General features: G+C 50.7%; 6 protein-coding genes across 6 annotated transcripts; 2 read left to right on the forward strand and 4 right to left on the reverse strand.

Annotated features, from left to right (window-relative positions):
• Positions 1-1,899: 1,899 nt before the first annotated feature.
• On the forward strand, positions 1,900-2,388 carry N7481_009809 (DUF3602 domain-containing protein; the record flags this gene model as incomplete). Its single annotated transcript, XM_057269028.1, has 1 exon — positions 1,900-2,388. The coding sequence occupies one exon, from the start codon at positions 1,900-1,902 to the stop codon at positions 2,386-2,388; it is 489 nt and encodes a 162-aa protein (XP_057119705.1).
• A 1,677-nt stretch (positions 2,389-4,065) lies between these two features.
• N7481_009810 (fungal specific transcription factor domain-containing protein) lies at positions 4,066-5,741 on the reverse strand (the record flags this gene model as incomplete). The annotated part of the gene is made up of 3 exons (XM_057269029.1): positions 4,066-4,794; positions 4,846-5,049; positions 5,100-5,741. 3 exons carry the CDS (start codon positions 5,739-5,741, stop codon positions 4,066-4,068), a joined length of 1,575 nt encoding a protein of 524 aa, XP_057119706.1.
• A 1,036-nt stretch (positions 5,742-6,777) lies between these two features.
• Positions 6,778-8,052, reverse strand: N7481_009811 (actin-related protein ArpA; the record flags this gene model as incomplete). The annotated part of the gene is made up of 3 exons (XM_057269030.1): positions 6,778-6,840; positions 6,892-7,206; positions 7,285-8,052. 3 exons carry the CDS (start codon positions 8,050-8,052, stop codon positions 6,778-6,780), a joined length of 1,146 nt encoding a protein of 381 aa, XP_057119707.1.
• A 642-nt stretch (positions 8,053-8,694) lies between these two features.
• Positions 8,695-9,489, reverse strand: alg13 (N-acetylglucosaminyldiphosphodolichol N-acetylglucosaminyltransferase catalytic subunit ALG13; the record flags this gene model as incomplete). Its single annotated transcript, XM_057269031.1, has 2 exons — positions 8,695-8,815; positions 8,879-9,489. 2 exons carry the CDS (start codon positions 9,487-9,489, stop codon positions 8,695-8,697), a joined length of 732 nt encoding a protein of 243 aa, XP_057119708.1.
• Positions 9,490-9,623: 134 nt separating this feature from the next.
• On the forward strand, positions 9,624-10,845 carry N7481_009813 (mitochondrial 37S ribosomal protein mS35; the record flags this gene model as incomplete). Its single annotated transcript, XM_057269032.1, has 2 exons — positions 9,624-10,182; positions 10,247-10,845. 2 exons carry the CDS (start codon positions 9,624-9,626, stop codon positions 10,843-10,845), a joined length of 1,158 nt encoding a protein of 385 aa, XP_057119709.1.
• Positions 10,846-11,848: 1,003 nt separating this feature from the next.
• N7481_009814 (uncharacterized protein) lies at positions 11,849-13,958 on the reverse strand (the record flags this gene model as incomplete). Its single annotated transcript, XM_057269033.1, has 3 exons — positions 11,849-13,401; positions 13,458-13,524; positions 13,584-13,958. 3 exons carry the CDS (start codon positions 13,956-13,958, stop codon positions 11,849-11,851), a joined length of 1,995 nt encoding a protein of 664 aa, XP_057119710.1.
• Between the last annotated feature and the right edge of the window lie 1,004 nt (positions 13,959-14,962).

Consider the following 14,962-nt stretch of genomic DNA (forward strand, 5'->3'; position numbering starts at 1 on the left):
AGGTTGATGTAGACCAGCGGGTAGACCAGCGGTAGACCAGCAAAGGGCTGAATGAGTCTGGGGAAGAACAATCTGGGGTAAAAAGATGAGTCCGAGCTCACGCTGTAAGTGGACGGTGGCGCCGTCCTCGGATCCCCTGGCCAGTCAGGTGGCCCATGGAGGCAAAAATGCGAAAATTTTTTCATTTTCCACTTTCCTTGATGCCATCGGCCACCCTGGCGTCATTTGCCCACTGCATCCGCTGGTTCTTCTGGGGAAAAGCCATTCCTATTCCGGATGCACAGCCGAAGGGCCGAGAAAGACAACCTGCATTACTTGTACAACAGGAAAAAGAGGAAAAGAGAAGCTGAAAGAAGAGACAGTGCGGTGGCGTGGATTTTCCAATTTTCAAGGAGGCGATGCGCTTTGCATTCTAGGCAGTCTCGGCATCCTGGGCACGATCAATAGATTCTTCTCGGCAGGGTCGACCGCATCGGACACATGGGATCAAGGATTGCGCGAATTTGACGACGATCTCAGGTACCGGCGTGAACTAGACTGCCCCTCGGCGGATCACCCGGGGGGTCTGAGACTCTTTAGGGGGAAGAATTATCCCGCAATTCTTGGGCTATGGGGTCATCGTGCTTTAGATCAGCGGGCCCCTCTCTCTAGACCGAGACGGCGTATACACTGTGAATACAGAGTTACAACGAAGTGGATGGGTGAGATTTTTTTGTCTGTTTTTTTTTAGGACCAGAGGAGTGTGCTCACGGGTCCTCGTCGTTTTGCGAACCCTGTGGGTGAAATGGGAATTGACAAGGTAGGGGTAAGTTTTTGATGTACCTTGTTGCGTGCTACAGTCGACATGTAACTATCGTGAAGACAAATTAGGAAAGAATGTCGACATTGGCGGATGATGCAATCCCAAATGTGTCACACGGTCCAATGTTTGGCACTGGAAGCTGGGGGAATGGCGAAATGCGCCTGACGAGCAAGCGATCCGAGTCGAGCCACGGGGTGCGGTGAGGTGTTCAGGGCGTACGGCGTACGATTTTTACCCCTAGTTTTATTGTCTGGAAGAGTCTGGGCAACAGCGTGAGGTTTTTTTGGGAGTTTTCTGGGGGGTAATGAGAATCATCGTGTCCACTCGACAACCCTGTTGGGGTTCTGAGCAGGGTATTATTGGCGGGTGAGTCAGTTTCTGTTACGTGTTGGCCCCTGGCTCTCCCCATTATTGGAGGCGCCTAGCGCTGGGACTGGGGGGGCACTGGGGGGGCCCTCGCGGGTCAGATGATGTGTCTGGTACATAAAAGCGGCGAGGAGAAGTGGGTAGAAAATCATGGAGTCAGGTGGAGTCTGATGGACAGAATGTCAAGGGGATACACCAGTGAGAAGGTTGTTTGGGGGGGAAGTTGGCCGGTTCCTGTCCCGTGACTGGTCAGCCTTGGCTCGTTGCTGAGGCACCCAGCGGATTATGTCAGCATTGCCACTTTACCTGAAGTAGTAGTCTACCACCTGCCGCTTTAACTCCTATGTGGACCGATGACGCCAGGTGGACTTGGTCAAATTCCAGACTGAGTAAGAAAAAATTGAAAACCCGAAAAAGAAAATCCCAGAAAAAAAAAATCGAAAGAAAATCCCCACAGCCGCCGACCCACCGGCGTGTGACCCGTGGATGTCGTGCCTGAGAGGTGAAAATGACTCTCGCTGGTAGCGATGGCCCTGGGACTATATTAAGTCCTTGCCCCCGCTGTAAATGATGGCTCCATAATTCACAGATTTTACAGATTTTTAGCATATCAGTCTTTGTTTGTGCTTCATGGACCTGACCTTCTTATAGCTTGCGCTGCAGCTATCTAGTACATCTAGTACATCTACTCCACAACTTTTCTCTACTACATCCACCACATCAAATTCACCATGCCCGCCTCAAATTACCGCGTTATTGAGCCGCATCCTTCGGTGCCTCATACCAGTCGACCTGCCGTTTACACTGGCCGTGGAGGATCCGGAAATATCATCAGTTTGAAGAATACCAAGACCACCGACTCTCGCACCGCCACAGGCCCTGCCTCATTGACACGCCTGGACTCGCGCGCTCCCACGACCTTTACTTCCGGCCGTGGTGGTGCCGGCAACGTCCACAGCTCCAGTGAACGCGCTATGTTCAGCTTCGATGAAGAACTCGAGCGCGATCTTCGCCGCGCTGCCCCAGTTTACCACGTCGGTCGTGGTGGTGCCGGCAACATGATGTACCGAGACGACGCCAGCAATTGCAGCTTGAGTCGCAAGTACTCCTCCACCAGCACCAACACCGCCAGCAGTTCCGGCTCCGTTGCCGACCGCGCTCGCGACATGGCCCGCCGGGGCCTCGAAAAGGGCTGGGGCAAGCTGAAGGGTGCTGCTTAATTGCGACTTCTATGTTTGCGACACCCGCGGGTTCACCATCGCCCTTGAATTGCATGGTACCTTACGACATCTTACGACCACCCCCCCCAAAAAGTTCTCTGCTCTTTCAACACACCGTCGACCTTTCGACCTTTCAAATCTTATTTCGTTTTTTTAATCGCACCAACTTCTCGACGTGGACTACCTCAAGAAACTTCGGGGAGCAGATGGAGGCTCTTGAAACAATGACGCCTTTTCACCTCTCCTCGGCCAATCTCCTCGCATTATGTTTCCTTCTCAACAGTGAAACAACCTTGAACCGCGTGTTATGACACAACAAATCCTCACTCAACCATGGAATATCGGCGTTCTCTGCTTTCTACCTTGGGTCACCACGGTACCCAAATGCATCACGCCCGGTTCTAGAATCGGTCTTATGTTTCTTTTCCCTACGGGCAAAGCATCTCATGCTGAACTGCATCATTCGAGACTCATAATCTCCTTTTGCATCGTCCTTCGGAGTCACGTGCTATTCTTTTCCCTTGTCTTTTGTTTCCCATCATGCCTATCATGGCTATTTCTTAACTAGTTATCAGATTCCCCCAAATCGTTGCCTTCAACTACTACTTTCTAGTTGTTGGCTTTTCAATGAAAATACCAGCCGCAAGGCCGTATTCAACGATCTCTCATTAATTTCCTCTTATAAAATCGATCATTGTGATTCACCGTAGTCTTGTAAAAGTATGTCGGTGTGGATCGGCTGATGGCGACATCCCGGGCCGGTTTGGACGTGGGTCGCACTGAAGTCACCGTCACAGCCAAGTCACCGTCACAGCCGGATGTAGGCGCTAACAACCGCGCAGGATTTTCATGACTCAGATCTAGACAAGGAATCTGACAATGAACTGACATTGTGGCAAGTGCCTTGACTGGTTGAATTTTTTTTTTTTTAGCTTGACAATTTGGGTTTGTTTTATTCCTTTTCGATTGATTTTGACTTTAGTTCTTTCAAAAGGAAATTTTTTGGAAAAAAAACAACGTTGGGAAAAAAAAATCAAGGCGGTCAATGCCCACCAACGATAGGGACCGGGCCATAGCACCCCAACAACCATGTAAGCTCACGATCCAGAGTGTACAAATCATAGAAACCTATGGAAGTAAAGTAATGTATAGCTTGAGCACGAAATTAGATCTAGCACACAATGAAAACCGCCGATTCGTCACAAAGGCAAAATATGACATTATGCAAGGTATAGTAGATCCATAACGCACGCAATTGGCATCATTACTACCCAGAGCAACGTGGTACTTCCAGAGCCCCGAAGGCAAAAGCTTCCGAGGTACGTGCTCGCTGCCCCGGGAAGTGAGTATAATCGCATCACCGAAGGTCTGCTTCCACTGGCGCCGGACCTTATCTACCTACTGGAATAGCGCAGCGGTGCTAACCTGCCTTCGGCATTGAAGCTGAACCCAATGTTGACACTCGAATTTACCTGTTGGGTCAGTACTATAAATTACGCAGAGCTAAACTTTGGCTCGCCATCGGAATTGCAACACTGGCTGTCATCATAATCGCAATTGCAATAGGGTTACCAGTTGGGCTGACCCAGGAGCATAGTACGACTATGCACTCGAGTTTCACTTTCGGAGGCTAGATAAGAAGCAGTCTCTTTAATTGTTGAATGTGGCTATTCGTATTTAAACAAATGATGCATCGAAATAATTGAGTTGGTATTCGTTGAAAATCCATTCGAGATCATCGTCTTCCTGCTCCACCATCCTGTCAAGAACCGCCAAGTCATTTAATTCATCATTGGTTCCCTGTATCATAGATAGCCTTGGACTCAAGGAGCCGGGGAATGGGAAAAGGGAGTTTAAAAGAACGACATGGGGCAGCTGGGCTAGCCACGGCTCCTCTGTAGGCGAACCTTCCTGCGGGACTGAGGAAACATTGGGCGTCACTCCATTGGAGTTGACTTCGCTCAGGCGTTCTATGATATCCAATAGAACGCCTGCCGGGGGTGACTTCAATCGCATATATCGCAGAGCATTTATCAAAATTGGCAACTCTTCATTGCAGAGTTTATCTCGACCTTGGCAAGTCGCATTATGATGGATCTGCGGGGCACAACCGACCATGACGAACCAGTTATGTAGCGGGGTCAAGTAGTTCATTTCATCACGATACAAAAATTGTTCGTAGAGACGGGCGATGCAAGAGGAAGCAACTAGAGACGCAGCCGAGACCGTGAGAGCTGGGAGGGCATGACCGAAAAGTCGGAAGAAGACAATTAGGCAAACGAAGTAGTTGGCATGAAACTCATAAATATCTGGCCGGAAGGGACGTCGATTGGATCCTTCGTACAGTTGAAGTCGGCTTGGTATGTTGTTGATGAATTGCTGGAGAGATTCGAGAATGGTGATCGCCTGTCCAGCAACACGTGAGGAAATGCAAGAGTATCGGGTCGCTTTTCTTACCTCGTTCTGGGTCATTTCACTCTTTTGAGCATGGCGGTCCACAATTCCACCTAGAATAATGCTGAGGTTGGCATGTTGAATAAATAATTCCGCTTTGGTATCCTGCTGCTCAAAGTCGTCCATTGTTGGCAGCCGTATGTCGAACTCTGAAGCTCTGATGATAGATGGCCGTCCGAAACACGCTGTCTGATGTCGATCCGAGACCTGTTTATGTACTTAATGGGTGACGCTTGGGAATCTTGGGTTGTCCTTACGAATAGAGACCACATAATCCGACGGGCGTTTCCGGGATTCGGGAGCTGCGCATACGTTGATTCACGATGAAGACCCATTTGATAGGCGAGTCGAGTTGCCATACCCAGCCATTGCCATGAGCAGTCAAGGCTCACAACCTTTGGTGGTGTGAGATTTCTGAAGCTCAAGAGACAAAGAGCCTTGAGTACGTTGCGTTGGTCTGACTCGTAGTCGGTATAGAGGAGTGTTTTCACTTTGCCGTAGTAGTGCTCGGCATCTCCAAGAGGTGAGTCCGGTCCAGAGTGTCGAAGAAGGGATCCTACCATGCAAATAGCCTGTGACACAAGAACTGACGGGTCCTCTGTGGATAAGTCCGCGCGATCTATCAACGGCGCGCGGTGGTAGAAACAATCGAAATATGAATCCGCAAATGCTTCTACTTGAGCTTTAGGCGGTAGTGTTGTGGCAGACACAGCCTGGATGAGCCTTTCGGAGAATTGGTCCTGAGCTGCAATGACTGACTCTGGAATGACATAGTCTTGTTGAGTCGCCAAAGGGGCCATGAATGACAGTTCGTCAACAAAGGCAGGCGGCTCCCTTGACGCTATTCCGGTCCGTGGAGTATCCTTTGAGTCGTGGCTAGATGAGACTGGAGAGCACATCAAGGCAGTTTCGTCGATTTTTGTAGTTGTGTCAGACTGCCTCGGCACAGTGAGTTGTCTCGAGCCATTTGCCCTGGCCGGGTATGGTCTGCGACCTCGTCGTCTGTAGACATGGTTAGTGGTCACGGAAGTTTTACCTTAGACAACTGATAAATTTAACTTACTGACATGATTGGCGGCGTTTCCTGCAATTACTACAGACCCCACCTGGTTGGTCTTCTAGATCACATCGAACCTGGACCCGTTTAGTTAATACGTTGTGGGAATGGGGTCAAATCCGGTGTCAACCTTTCGCGCATGGCAGTGTAGACAAACAGCCCTTGCCCGGTCGGGTCGGTGGTAGAAATCTGACATGAATATACTAGTATTCTGTGGTTATTGCAAACAACGATGGTGCGGCCTGTACCCCGTAGAATTAATAGTAGTAGTTGACTTGAGGGAAGCGGCATTTCTTGGCAGGCTTCTCCGCACGCCAGATGATTGGGGATTGCGTGCTTGGACCTCTCCGTGATAACACTATTGGATAGCTATACTAGAACCAATCGTGAACTTGGAGTTATGACCTTGGAAGATGGTTAAGTGACGGGAGAACTGATCATCATGTAATGCCTATTACAAATAAATACTGGGATCGGTGTGCGGAGTACACAAATTTGGAATCACGCAAATCACACAAGACAAGTGCCTCAGGTAACTGTAGAGGGAAATTGTATTTGCACAAATGTAGATGATAATAGTAATGCATGATATCACAAGATATGCACTGAGGAGATTGGGGTACATGGTGGGAAGGGGGTATCAAAAGTCGCAGGATTGCAGGGTCCCTCACGCCTGTGCTGTGTACTGCTTGCCTGAGAAAGACGATGACTTGCACAGCAGATCGTTCTTTGGAAAATGGTGCCTTCGCCCTTTCTCAGAGGGTGTCGGAGAGATTTGAGGATTTCGAGCTGGACGGGATTTGTATGTGAAGCTGAATCGTCTTTCTGGGAGAGATCGACGATTTCATGTAGCGCTCCATCAATTGATTGAACCTGTTCTAAGCAAATCGCTTGAAAATGATTTCCGGGTCCTCGTGCCACTCGTCCGCGCTTACCCACATCTAAAGAACGAATAAGCATGAGTTTATCAACGAAGCTTTCAGTTCACATACCTTTCGGAAGGTACTCAGACCAGCAAGAATACTTCCTCCAATCCACGTGGTATACTTGCGTTCCGCAGGTGCAGAGATACGAATCTTCATATCCTCAACTGCGAGTTTCTTGATTTCCCGCATCAAACGATCCGGGAAGTTCTTGCACAGAGTAGAGCCGCCAGAGAGCACAATGTTGTGGTATAAAGCCTTGCGCAAGTCGAGATCTGTGCGAGTGATCGACTCTTGGACAATCTGATGCACTCCAGGGTACTCGAGGCCGATCAGTTCTGGGTCGAAGAGGATCTCGGGTGCGCGGTAGCGTTCTTGGCCAATCTGGTGGGAAAGGATGGTCATGTTAGTATGGAACAGGGCTTGCGTATGGGAGTAAACAAATTGAGATCATGAACTCACCTTGATCTTGCGGCCATCGGGAAGAGCATAATCGACAGCCTTGGCGTCTGACTTGTGGTAGCTGTTCATCCACTCCTTCTCCTCGCGCTTCGGATCCAGTGACACGTAGCAGACCTTCTCCTTAATCATGCGTACCACCTCCTTCTCGGCGCTTGTGTGCAGTACGTGCCCAGCCTTGCGCAAAAGCAGCTGCATTTGTTCCGTCACGTCACGACCAGCAACATCGATTCGTCTAATGCTGTTGGGGATGGCGAAACCCTCGTAGACGGGCACGGCGTGGGAAACGCCGTCGCCAGAATCCAGCACTACACCAGTAGTACGACCCGATGCATAGAGTGACAACACGGCCTGAATAGACATATAGAGAGCAGGGACATTGAAGGTCTCGAACATGAGCTGGGCAGCGAAATCACGATTGGCACGGGGGTTCAGCGGAGGCTCGGTGAGCAGGACGGGGTGCTCTTCGGGCAGAGTCTTGAGCTCGTTTTCATAGACATAATGCCAGATCGATTCCATATCTTCCCAATTTGTGACAATGCCATGCTCTAGCGGATACCGAATCTTCAAAAGTCCGCGAAGGTCCTGTGCGCGTGTGCCGATGAAAGAGTCGCCTTCCAAACCACCGGCCATGACCCGCGGGTGCTTGGGACGGCCGACGAACGAGGGGAAATAACATGATGGAATCTCCTCTCCTGCAAAGCCTGCTCGGATAGTCCCGCTTCCATTGTCAATGACAATTGGTACGTTGTGAAGGGTAGCCTCAGCCATTGCGGGGAGTGGGAGTGCGTATGAAGAGGGAGGTCGGGGGTGATCGGGGTCGCGAGTGTTCAAGATGGCCCCACGGCCGAGGGCTGGCGACTCGAAAATTCAAAGAGGATGTTGGAGGAAAGGGAGCATGCGTTGACCTGAATGATGGCGATCACAATCACCTCGCTGAGGTTGTCAGGAGTCTCCAGGAGGGTTTTGCGGAATCGCGTCGGGAGTTGTCAACAAGAAGCTCGGGCCAATGACGGTCTGCGCTGGTTCCACTCGGTTTAAGCAGATGAACTTAACAGGTGAACTTTTGAAACAGATGGAAACTGATTATTGAGATTCGGAGAAAATTGTCAAGCTAAAAGATGGAAATATTTTTTGGGAATTAAATCTGGCAGAATGATCTGGCAGAATGAATGGGCCTTGGAGGTATTGGAGCCACCACAACTACTAACGAGGAACTAGTCTACTTCTTCGACAAAATAAAGACAGTATCATCTTTGATGCTTCGCTATTTCTTCCATGGCATATTTGTGTTCATGATTTTCGATTAACGTGACATCCGAAGAGGGAGGGGGGAGAACACCATATATCGCAATATCGCAACGCTATATCATCAAGTCGTCTCGTCGTAAAGGACAGGAAGTGCGACTGCATTCAGTCCACATCCTGGAGCTGATCGGAAACTAGACCAGCCAGAGCATCCTCCGGGCCATGAGGTCGACTCAGCTGTTCCGGAGCCTGAGCTTCCGCAGTGTCGAGTGCCGTAATCAAGTCCCTAAACACAGGTCAATACCCTTGCAGCCCATTGGGAGGAGACACGCTTAGGAGGTAAACTCACTCAATATCAGCACGAACGGCGTATTTCATTTGCTCCATTTCCACAGCCAGATCCTCTTGATGGTTGTCCGCAAGATCGGGATTGGGCACAATGATCAAAGGTAAGGCTAAGCGAAGCGCATCCAGAATGGTTCCAGTGCCTGAGACATGGGTTAATTTGATAGAATCAAAGAAGATATTGCAGGCCATACCGGCATGAGAAATGATGATGCCGAGATCTTGATTGCGCTCTTTCACGGCCATGCGCATATACCGCCATAGGTCGGGTTTGAAATCAAAGCCCCCAACAGTAATGCCGTGAAGCTGCTCGCACCCAGGCGGGAATTTTTCATTGAATCCATTCCAGATTTGCTCCCCATTTTTCCCATATTGAACAAGAAGATGGGTGTAATGATATTTGGCCAATTGAGCGAGGAAAGGCTCATTGAGGACTTGGCAGATCAGTCTTTCAAATGAAGCGGTAGCCCCAACTGTGACGAGGCAAAGCTTTGTTGATATCATTTCCATTGTATCAAAGGATTGGGGATCATCCTTGTATTTGTTAGTGATCCAAGCCTTGATTGAACGAGGCTTGGAAGTTGCAGTCGCCGTCGCCGGACTTGCCCATGCCATTTCGGGATCACGTGGTTTGGATCCTCCCTGATCAGGACTAGCGTTGACCGCGGAGAAAACAGTACTGTTCTTCGCTCTTCGTTGCGGCTTCGAAAAGTTACGATACGCCTTGTCTCTCCAATTGCTCCATTACAATGGCCTGTACCGCTCGGGTATTGACTCGCTCTGCGAGGTCCCTGGCCTACAGGGGCCCTGGGCTTCTTTCTACACGCTCATTTTCGACCTCGCCGTTCCGCTTCGTCCAAGAAGATCCGGTGATGCCTCCTCCCCCCAAGGAACTACGTGCGGAGGATTATCCACCCGTCCCTGAATACTCGCCCGACCTTCTGAGCAAGGAGGAGCGCTCAATGTACGATATGATGTCTCCGGAAGAGCGTGCCGAATTCGACGCCGAGAACCGTCGCACCGTGGCCGACTTCAACGATCTCGACAAGCGCGCTGCCGCATTCGCAGAGCTCGAGAAAAGCGTCAACCAAATTGAGAAGGAACACGACCTCCGATTCGAGGATGTTCGCGACAAGTCCCGCGGATTCTGGGCCGAAGATGAGAGCGATGAATTGGCCTTGGTTGAAGACGGTGACGAAGAAATTAACGATGACGAGATCACCTCGACGGCACATGCCCAAATGGAATTGCAACGCGAGCTGCGCGAGTACGCCCGCATCACGGCTTGGGATATGCCAATGCTGAGCAGTATGTTGGACCCTTGATTTTTCATCTCCCTGTGCAATTGGCTGACTGTTTTTTCTCCCCGCAGAACTCGCCAAACCCTTTAACCTGCCCGCCGAAAACCAAATCCTCCGTTTCCGCTATACCTCCTACATGGGTGAACAGCACCCTGCTGAGCCCAAGGTTGTCGTTGAGCTCGCCTCCCAAGATTTGATTCCCAAACACCTCACCGAAGCCCAGCGCCAGACTTTCCTCAAGTTGGCTGGCACCCGCTACAACCCGCAAACCGACGTTGTCCGAATCTCTTGCGAACAATTTGGCTCCAGTGCCCAGAACAAACGCTACTTGGCCGATCTCGTGAACACCCTCATTAAGGAAGCCAAGCAAGGTGACGCTTTCGCTGACGTCCCTCTGGACCTCCGTCACCACAAGCCCAAGATTCGTCCTCGCTTCCCCGATTCTTGGAACATGACGGAGGCACGCCGGCAGCAGCTGGCTGCTCGTCGTGCGGAACGAATTAGTGCCGCGAAGGAGCGGGAGGCTGTCGACGGCAACTCGATTGTCGCGCAGGCTATCCAGTCTCTCCCCTCGCTGAACCCGGCCCTCAAGGCCCAGGCAACCGAGGAGCGGGAGCGTGTTGCTGTTAAGGTCGGGGCTCGGAGTTCGAAAAAGCAGCCTCGACGATGAGGAGCGTGTCTGAGCAGTGTATAAGCTTTGCATGATCTCTTTCTCTTTCATGTTGGACAAAACTTGTGGTCAGACATTTGCGAGGCGCGGGCGCATATTCAAGGAGGTCTAACTGGCTTCATTTATTATCGATGTACTATAGTCATATTTTCAATTTATTGGCGTCTCGCTATATTCGTGGATTCTCCCAATTGCCTAGTGCGCTTGAACTTTACCATATAGAAATGCGTACCATTGGGCTTCTGGTGGAACTGTATGGAACTACACCGTTCTAGTTACTTTTTTTGTTTGTCATGTCGTGACATCTACTAATTTTGATGCAGCTGGGAACGAGCTGGATTAAATGTCAATGTATTCATTGAGAGAAGGGATGGGTCTCATCCAGAATGCCCGGAAGATGCAGGCTCGTAACGGACAAATGCTAAGAACAGAGAAATCCCCAGCCGACACAAACAGAAATCCCATGGCCCGAATGGGAGGTGGCAGTGGAGGGGGTCTCGAATTTTTTGGGAAGTTTTGTTGGTTAAAAAAATGAAATGGAAAAAAGCATCCGGGAAATGAAAAAAAATAATAAAGGGAACAAAAGGGAAGGGATTCCTGATGCAAGCATCAAGAATGAAAGCGAAGGAACTGCCACAAGGCGTGGTTTCCACGGTATTTTCAGCCTCATAAATAACTCAGTCTGATCGAGTCAAGTCTTCCACAAGTGAAAGCCGACAGTAGTGAATCGTCGTTGTTGCCCAATATATTGCCAGGAAGATGTATGAGAGTATGCACAAACAACCTGATGAACTTGTTGCCGTAGCTCACAGGACTGATCAAATGGAAACAAGTAGATCATCAAACCTTGGAGCAAACGAAAAAGAACATTTGGACATATTGGAATGCGTGCGATGTATGGGCTGAAATGAATGCAAGTTATGGCGACATGGCTGAATTAGCTGGTATGTTGATATCGATAGATTGCCGCACCGTTAAACTTGCGGGAGCGCGATGCTCCCATTTAATGATGCGCACATTCGCGCATCAGTCTCTTCTGGAGACGAAGCCACGAATCTCGTCGAGCACACTCACGAGGAGCCGGGAAAGGAACGCGGAAGCCGCAAGCGAGATCCTTAGTGCGGCTACCCGTAACGTACGGGTAGTCCTCGATTCCACGCTTTCTCCGCCAGGTCGTGTAGACATCTGGCCCATTTGGAGAGTATGAGCCGAACTCGCCGTTCACCTTGCGCCGCCAGGCAAAGGCGGCTTTGGCGTGGGCCTTGTAGGCCAAGTCGAACCACGAAGCAGCTGCGGCATTGTCCCCGTCGAAGGAAGAGGAGCTCGACATGCGGTAACTCAGCCGAGCCATGTCGATGGCTGAACTTTCGCTCAGGTCAGGTGCTCCCTCGATCTCGCTGAGGGTCTCCTTCAGCTTGGAGATCTCTGTCATGTTGGCAGGGGGAGGGGCGGAAGCCTTGGTCGACGCGGGTTGCTTAGTCTTGACCCCAATGGGCCCCCAGTTGGCCAGAGCCCGCTTGTTCTCGAGCGGCTCGCTCTCAGCAACGAGAGCATTGAGGAGGCTTGATTCTGGTCTGGCAGCATCAGAGGAAACCAACTGCTTTATGGCCTCAATTTCCGCGAAAGCGGGATCCTCAAAGACGTCGACGAAGTCATCGACGACGTCGCACCAGGAATCAGCACCATCGTGGCCAAAGCCCGGGGCAAAGAGTCGGCGATGGCCTCTGCGGAAGTCTTCCTCGGTCTTGGTTACCGGAGGAAGCCCGAAGCAGTCGAGCTGGCCCATACCTTGAGTAAGGGGTCCAACAGCTTCCTCGGGGTTCATGATGCTCTCATGAATGACCTTGTGGGTTTGAGATCGATTGCCAACGCCATGCTCCGATTGAGAAATATTCACAGTGGAACCGCCGGAATTGTTGGTACAATTGCTGGAGCCCACGCTGGGAGAAGTCTCCGGGGTGGCCAGGCCACCGGCACGGGCAGCAACCTGGGCGAAGGTGGACTCAGGTCGCTTTCTCGAGGCTGTGGAAAAATTGCCCACGCGGAAACTGCCAATCGCTGGTTGGGCACTCGGGCCGGTCGGAGCATTGTGAACAGGGAAACTGCCAATCGCTGGCTGGGAGGGAGACTGGGGAGTGACCTGAGGGTTCCAAGTACTTTGGCCGTTCTTGTAATAGGGACCATTTGGGTGGCCGCCACGACCTCTTCCCTGCATGCCGCTGCCACCATAACCACCACGGGAGGGGCTTTGAGCCTCTCCCCAGCTGTCCCCGCGGGGGTACTGATAGCCGGGGTTCTGGCTGTGGTGTGGATGGCCATGGTGGTTCATGGCAGCGTGGGTCGACTGCGTGCCCTCCGAATGATCGGCGTATTGGATCGCCTTCTGGGTAGCAGGCAGGGCATCCATGGTGATGAATGGCTGCTGCAGTCGGGGCCCTCCTTGCTGAAGAACACTTGCCAAGTTGAACTTTTCACGGTACCAGCGTGGGATGTCACGAAGGCCCAGCTTCTCCAGCGCTTCGGGCTGGGTTGGCATGGCATGTCGAAACAGGCAGCCTTCGAGGGGGGAAAGTTAGAACAAATTTCTTGAAAGTCAGACCAGAGGAACTTACCCTGCTGCTGGTAGTCACATTCTCCGTGACGGATCCAGTAGGAGCAAAACTCCTTCTTCTTCGAGCCCTTAAAAAAGAAGGATCAGTCAGACTGTGGAGGTGTCAAGATGAACAGAGGGTACTCACCTGTGGCTTTTGGTGATTGACAACTCCAGTACCTAGGCATGTCTGGATGGGTGGAGCCGGGACAACCGCCATCGACTGCGCAGCGGGAGTAGTAACATCCAAGGCCTCAATGCCTTTGGCGATCAGGTTTGAGACATCCTGGCGAATTGCTGCAGGAATGTTTTCGAGCTTGAGGACGTCCACGAGCATCTTGCGGATCTTCTGGTTGATCTCTGGGTCTTTGACCGGCTGGTCCTGGCCGAGACTTTCGATGGCCCAGCATTCTGCGCGTTTGGTGGAAACACCACAACTGGTCATGCCCTGAGTCTCGCTTGGGCTGATGACGCGTGAAACACCACGGAACACCATGTTGAGTGGCATCTCGTCAAGTGGCATCAGGGGGGGTCAGGGTCCCATCTGGGCGGGAGCAAAAGAACAAAGGAGGTGGAGCACTCATATTGGGTGTCAGAGATTGAGAAATATTGATCTGAGATGTCAAAATTATGAGGCTGAAAGGCTGAAAGTGACGGGAACAGAGATGAAGATGGAGTTTATGGATGGACGCAATATGCTTCAAGATGAAATAAAGATGTTGGAGACGAGAGGAATAGGTGGGAGAGCGGGTGGTAGAGAAAGGAAGTGAGAGAAGTGAGAGAAGTTGAGGGGGGGGAGGGGAAGTAGTAGTGGCAGTGGCTGGTAGGACCTGAAGCGAACCTGCTCTCTGAGAACAGTGAATGACGGCGACCCTATCTACTTATGGCTCTTTTGTTTCCACGCATTGAATGCACCTCCTGCTCTATATCCACTAACATCACCATACAGTCTACTAGTCCCATAATATAAGATCAGCAGAGCGGACGTGGGGACCTTACATCCGGGGTACTACTATCTACTAGATCAGCCCCGCGTGAAACAGTGAATGTGCAAAAGTGTAAAGGGTGCGTGTATTTGCTCATTTTGGTGGTGCCCGGATGCTTAATGCAATGCTTAATGCTTAATGCTCCTTCCCTAATGCCAACCGTAGTTGCCTAGCCAGTCTCTCAAGACCAAAAATGCAAGACAGAAGACAACAGACAACCCCAATCAAAGGCCTGCATACATATTCATTGTCATGAAAATAGAAGATGTCTGGTATTGGAGTTCTCAAAGGTAACCTTTATGCTGTCGATTTTTGAATTGCTCCTGTCTAATTTGTGCCAGGCCAGATTCACGACCACCGGGTACTTGCTGGAAACATCCAGTTGGGATCGCAATCTACCTTTCCACGTGTTATGTGCAGCTACAGACAAACAGCATCTTTCAACCACGCCAGGAATGATAATTTCTTCTCGCCAACGACACTGCCTTATTTAACTATTCTGAATCGTGTATGCAATGCTTGCATACACCCTGCCGACATG

The sequence above is a fragment of the Penicillium waksmanii genome (genome assembly GCF_028829765.1).
Source record: "Penicillium waksmanii strain IBT 27052 chromosome Unknown utg000008l:1.0-5622682.0:1.0-5626561.0, whole genome shotgun sequence".
Taxonomy (NCBI): Eukaryota; Fungi; Ascomycota; class Eurotiomycetes; order Eurotiales; family Aspergillaceae; genus Penicillium; species Penicillium waksmanii.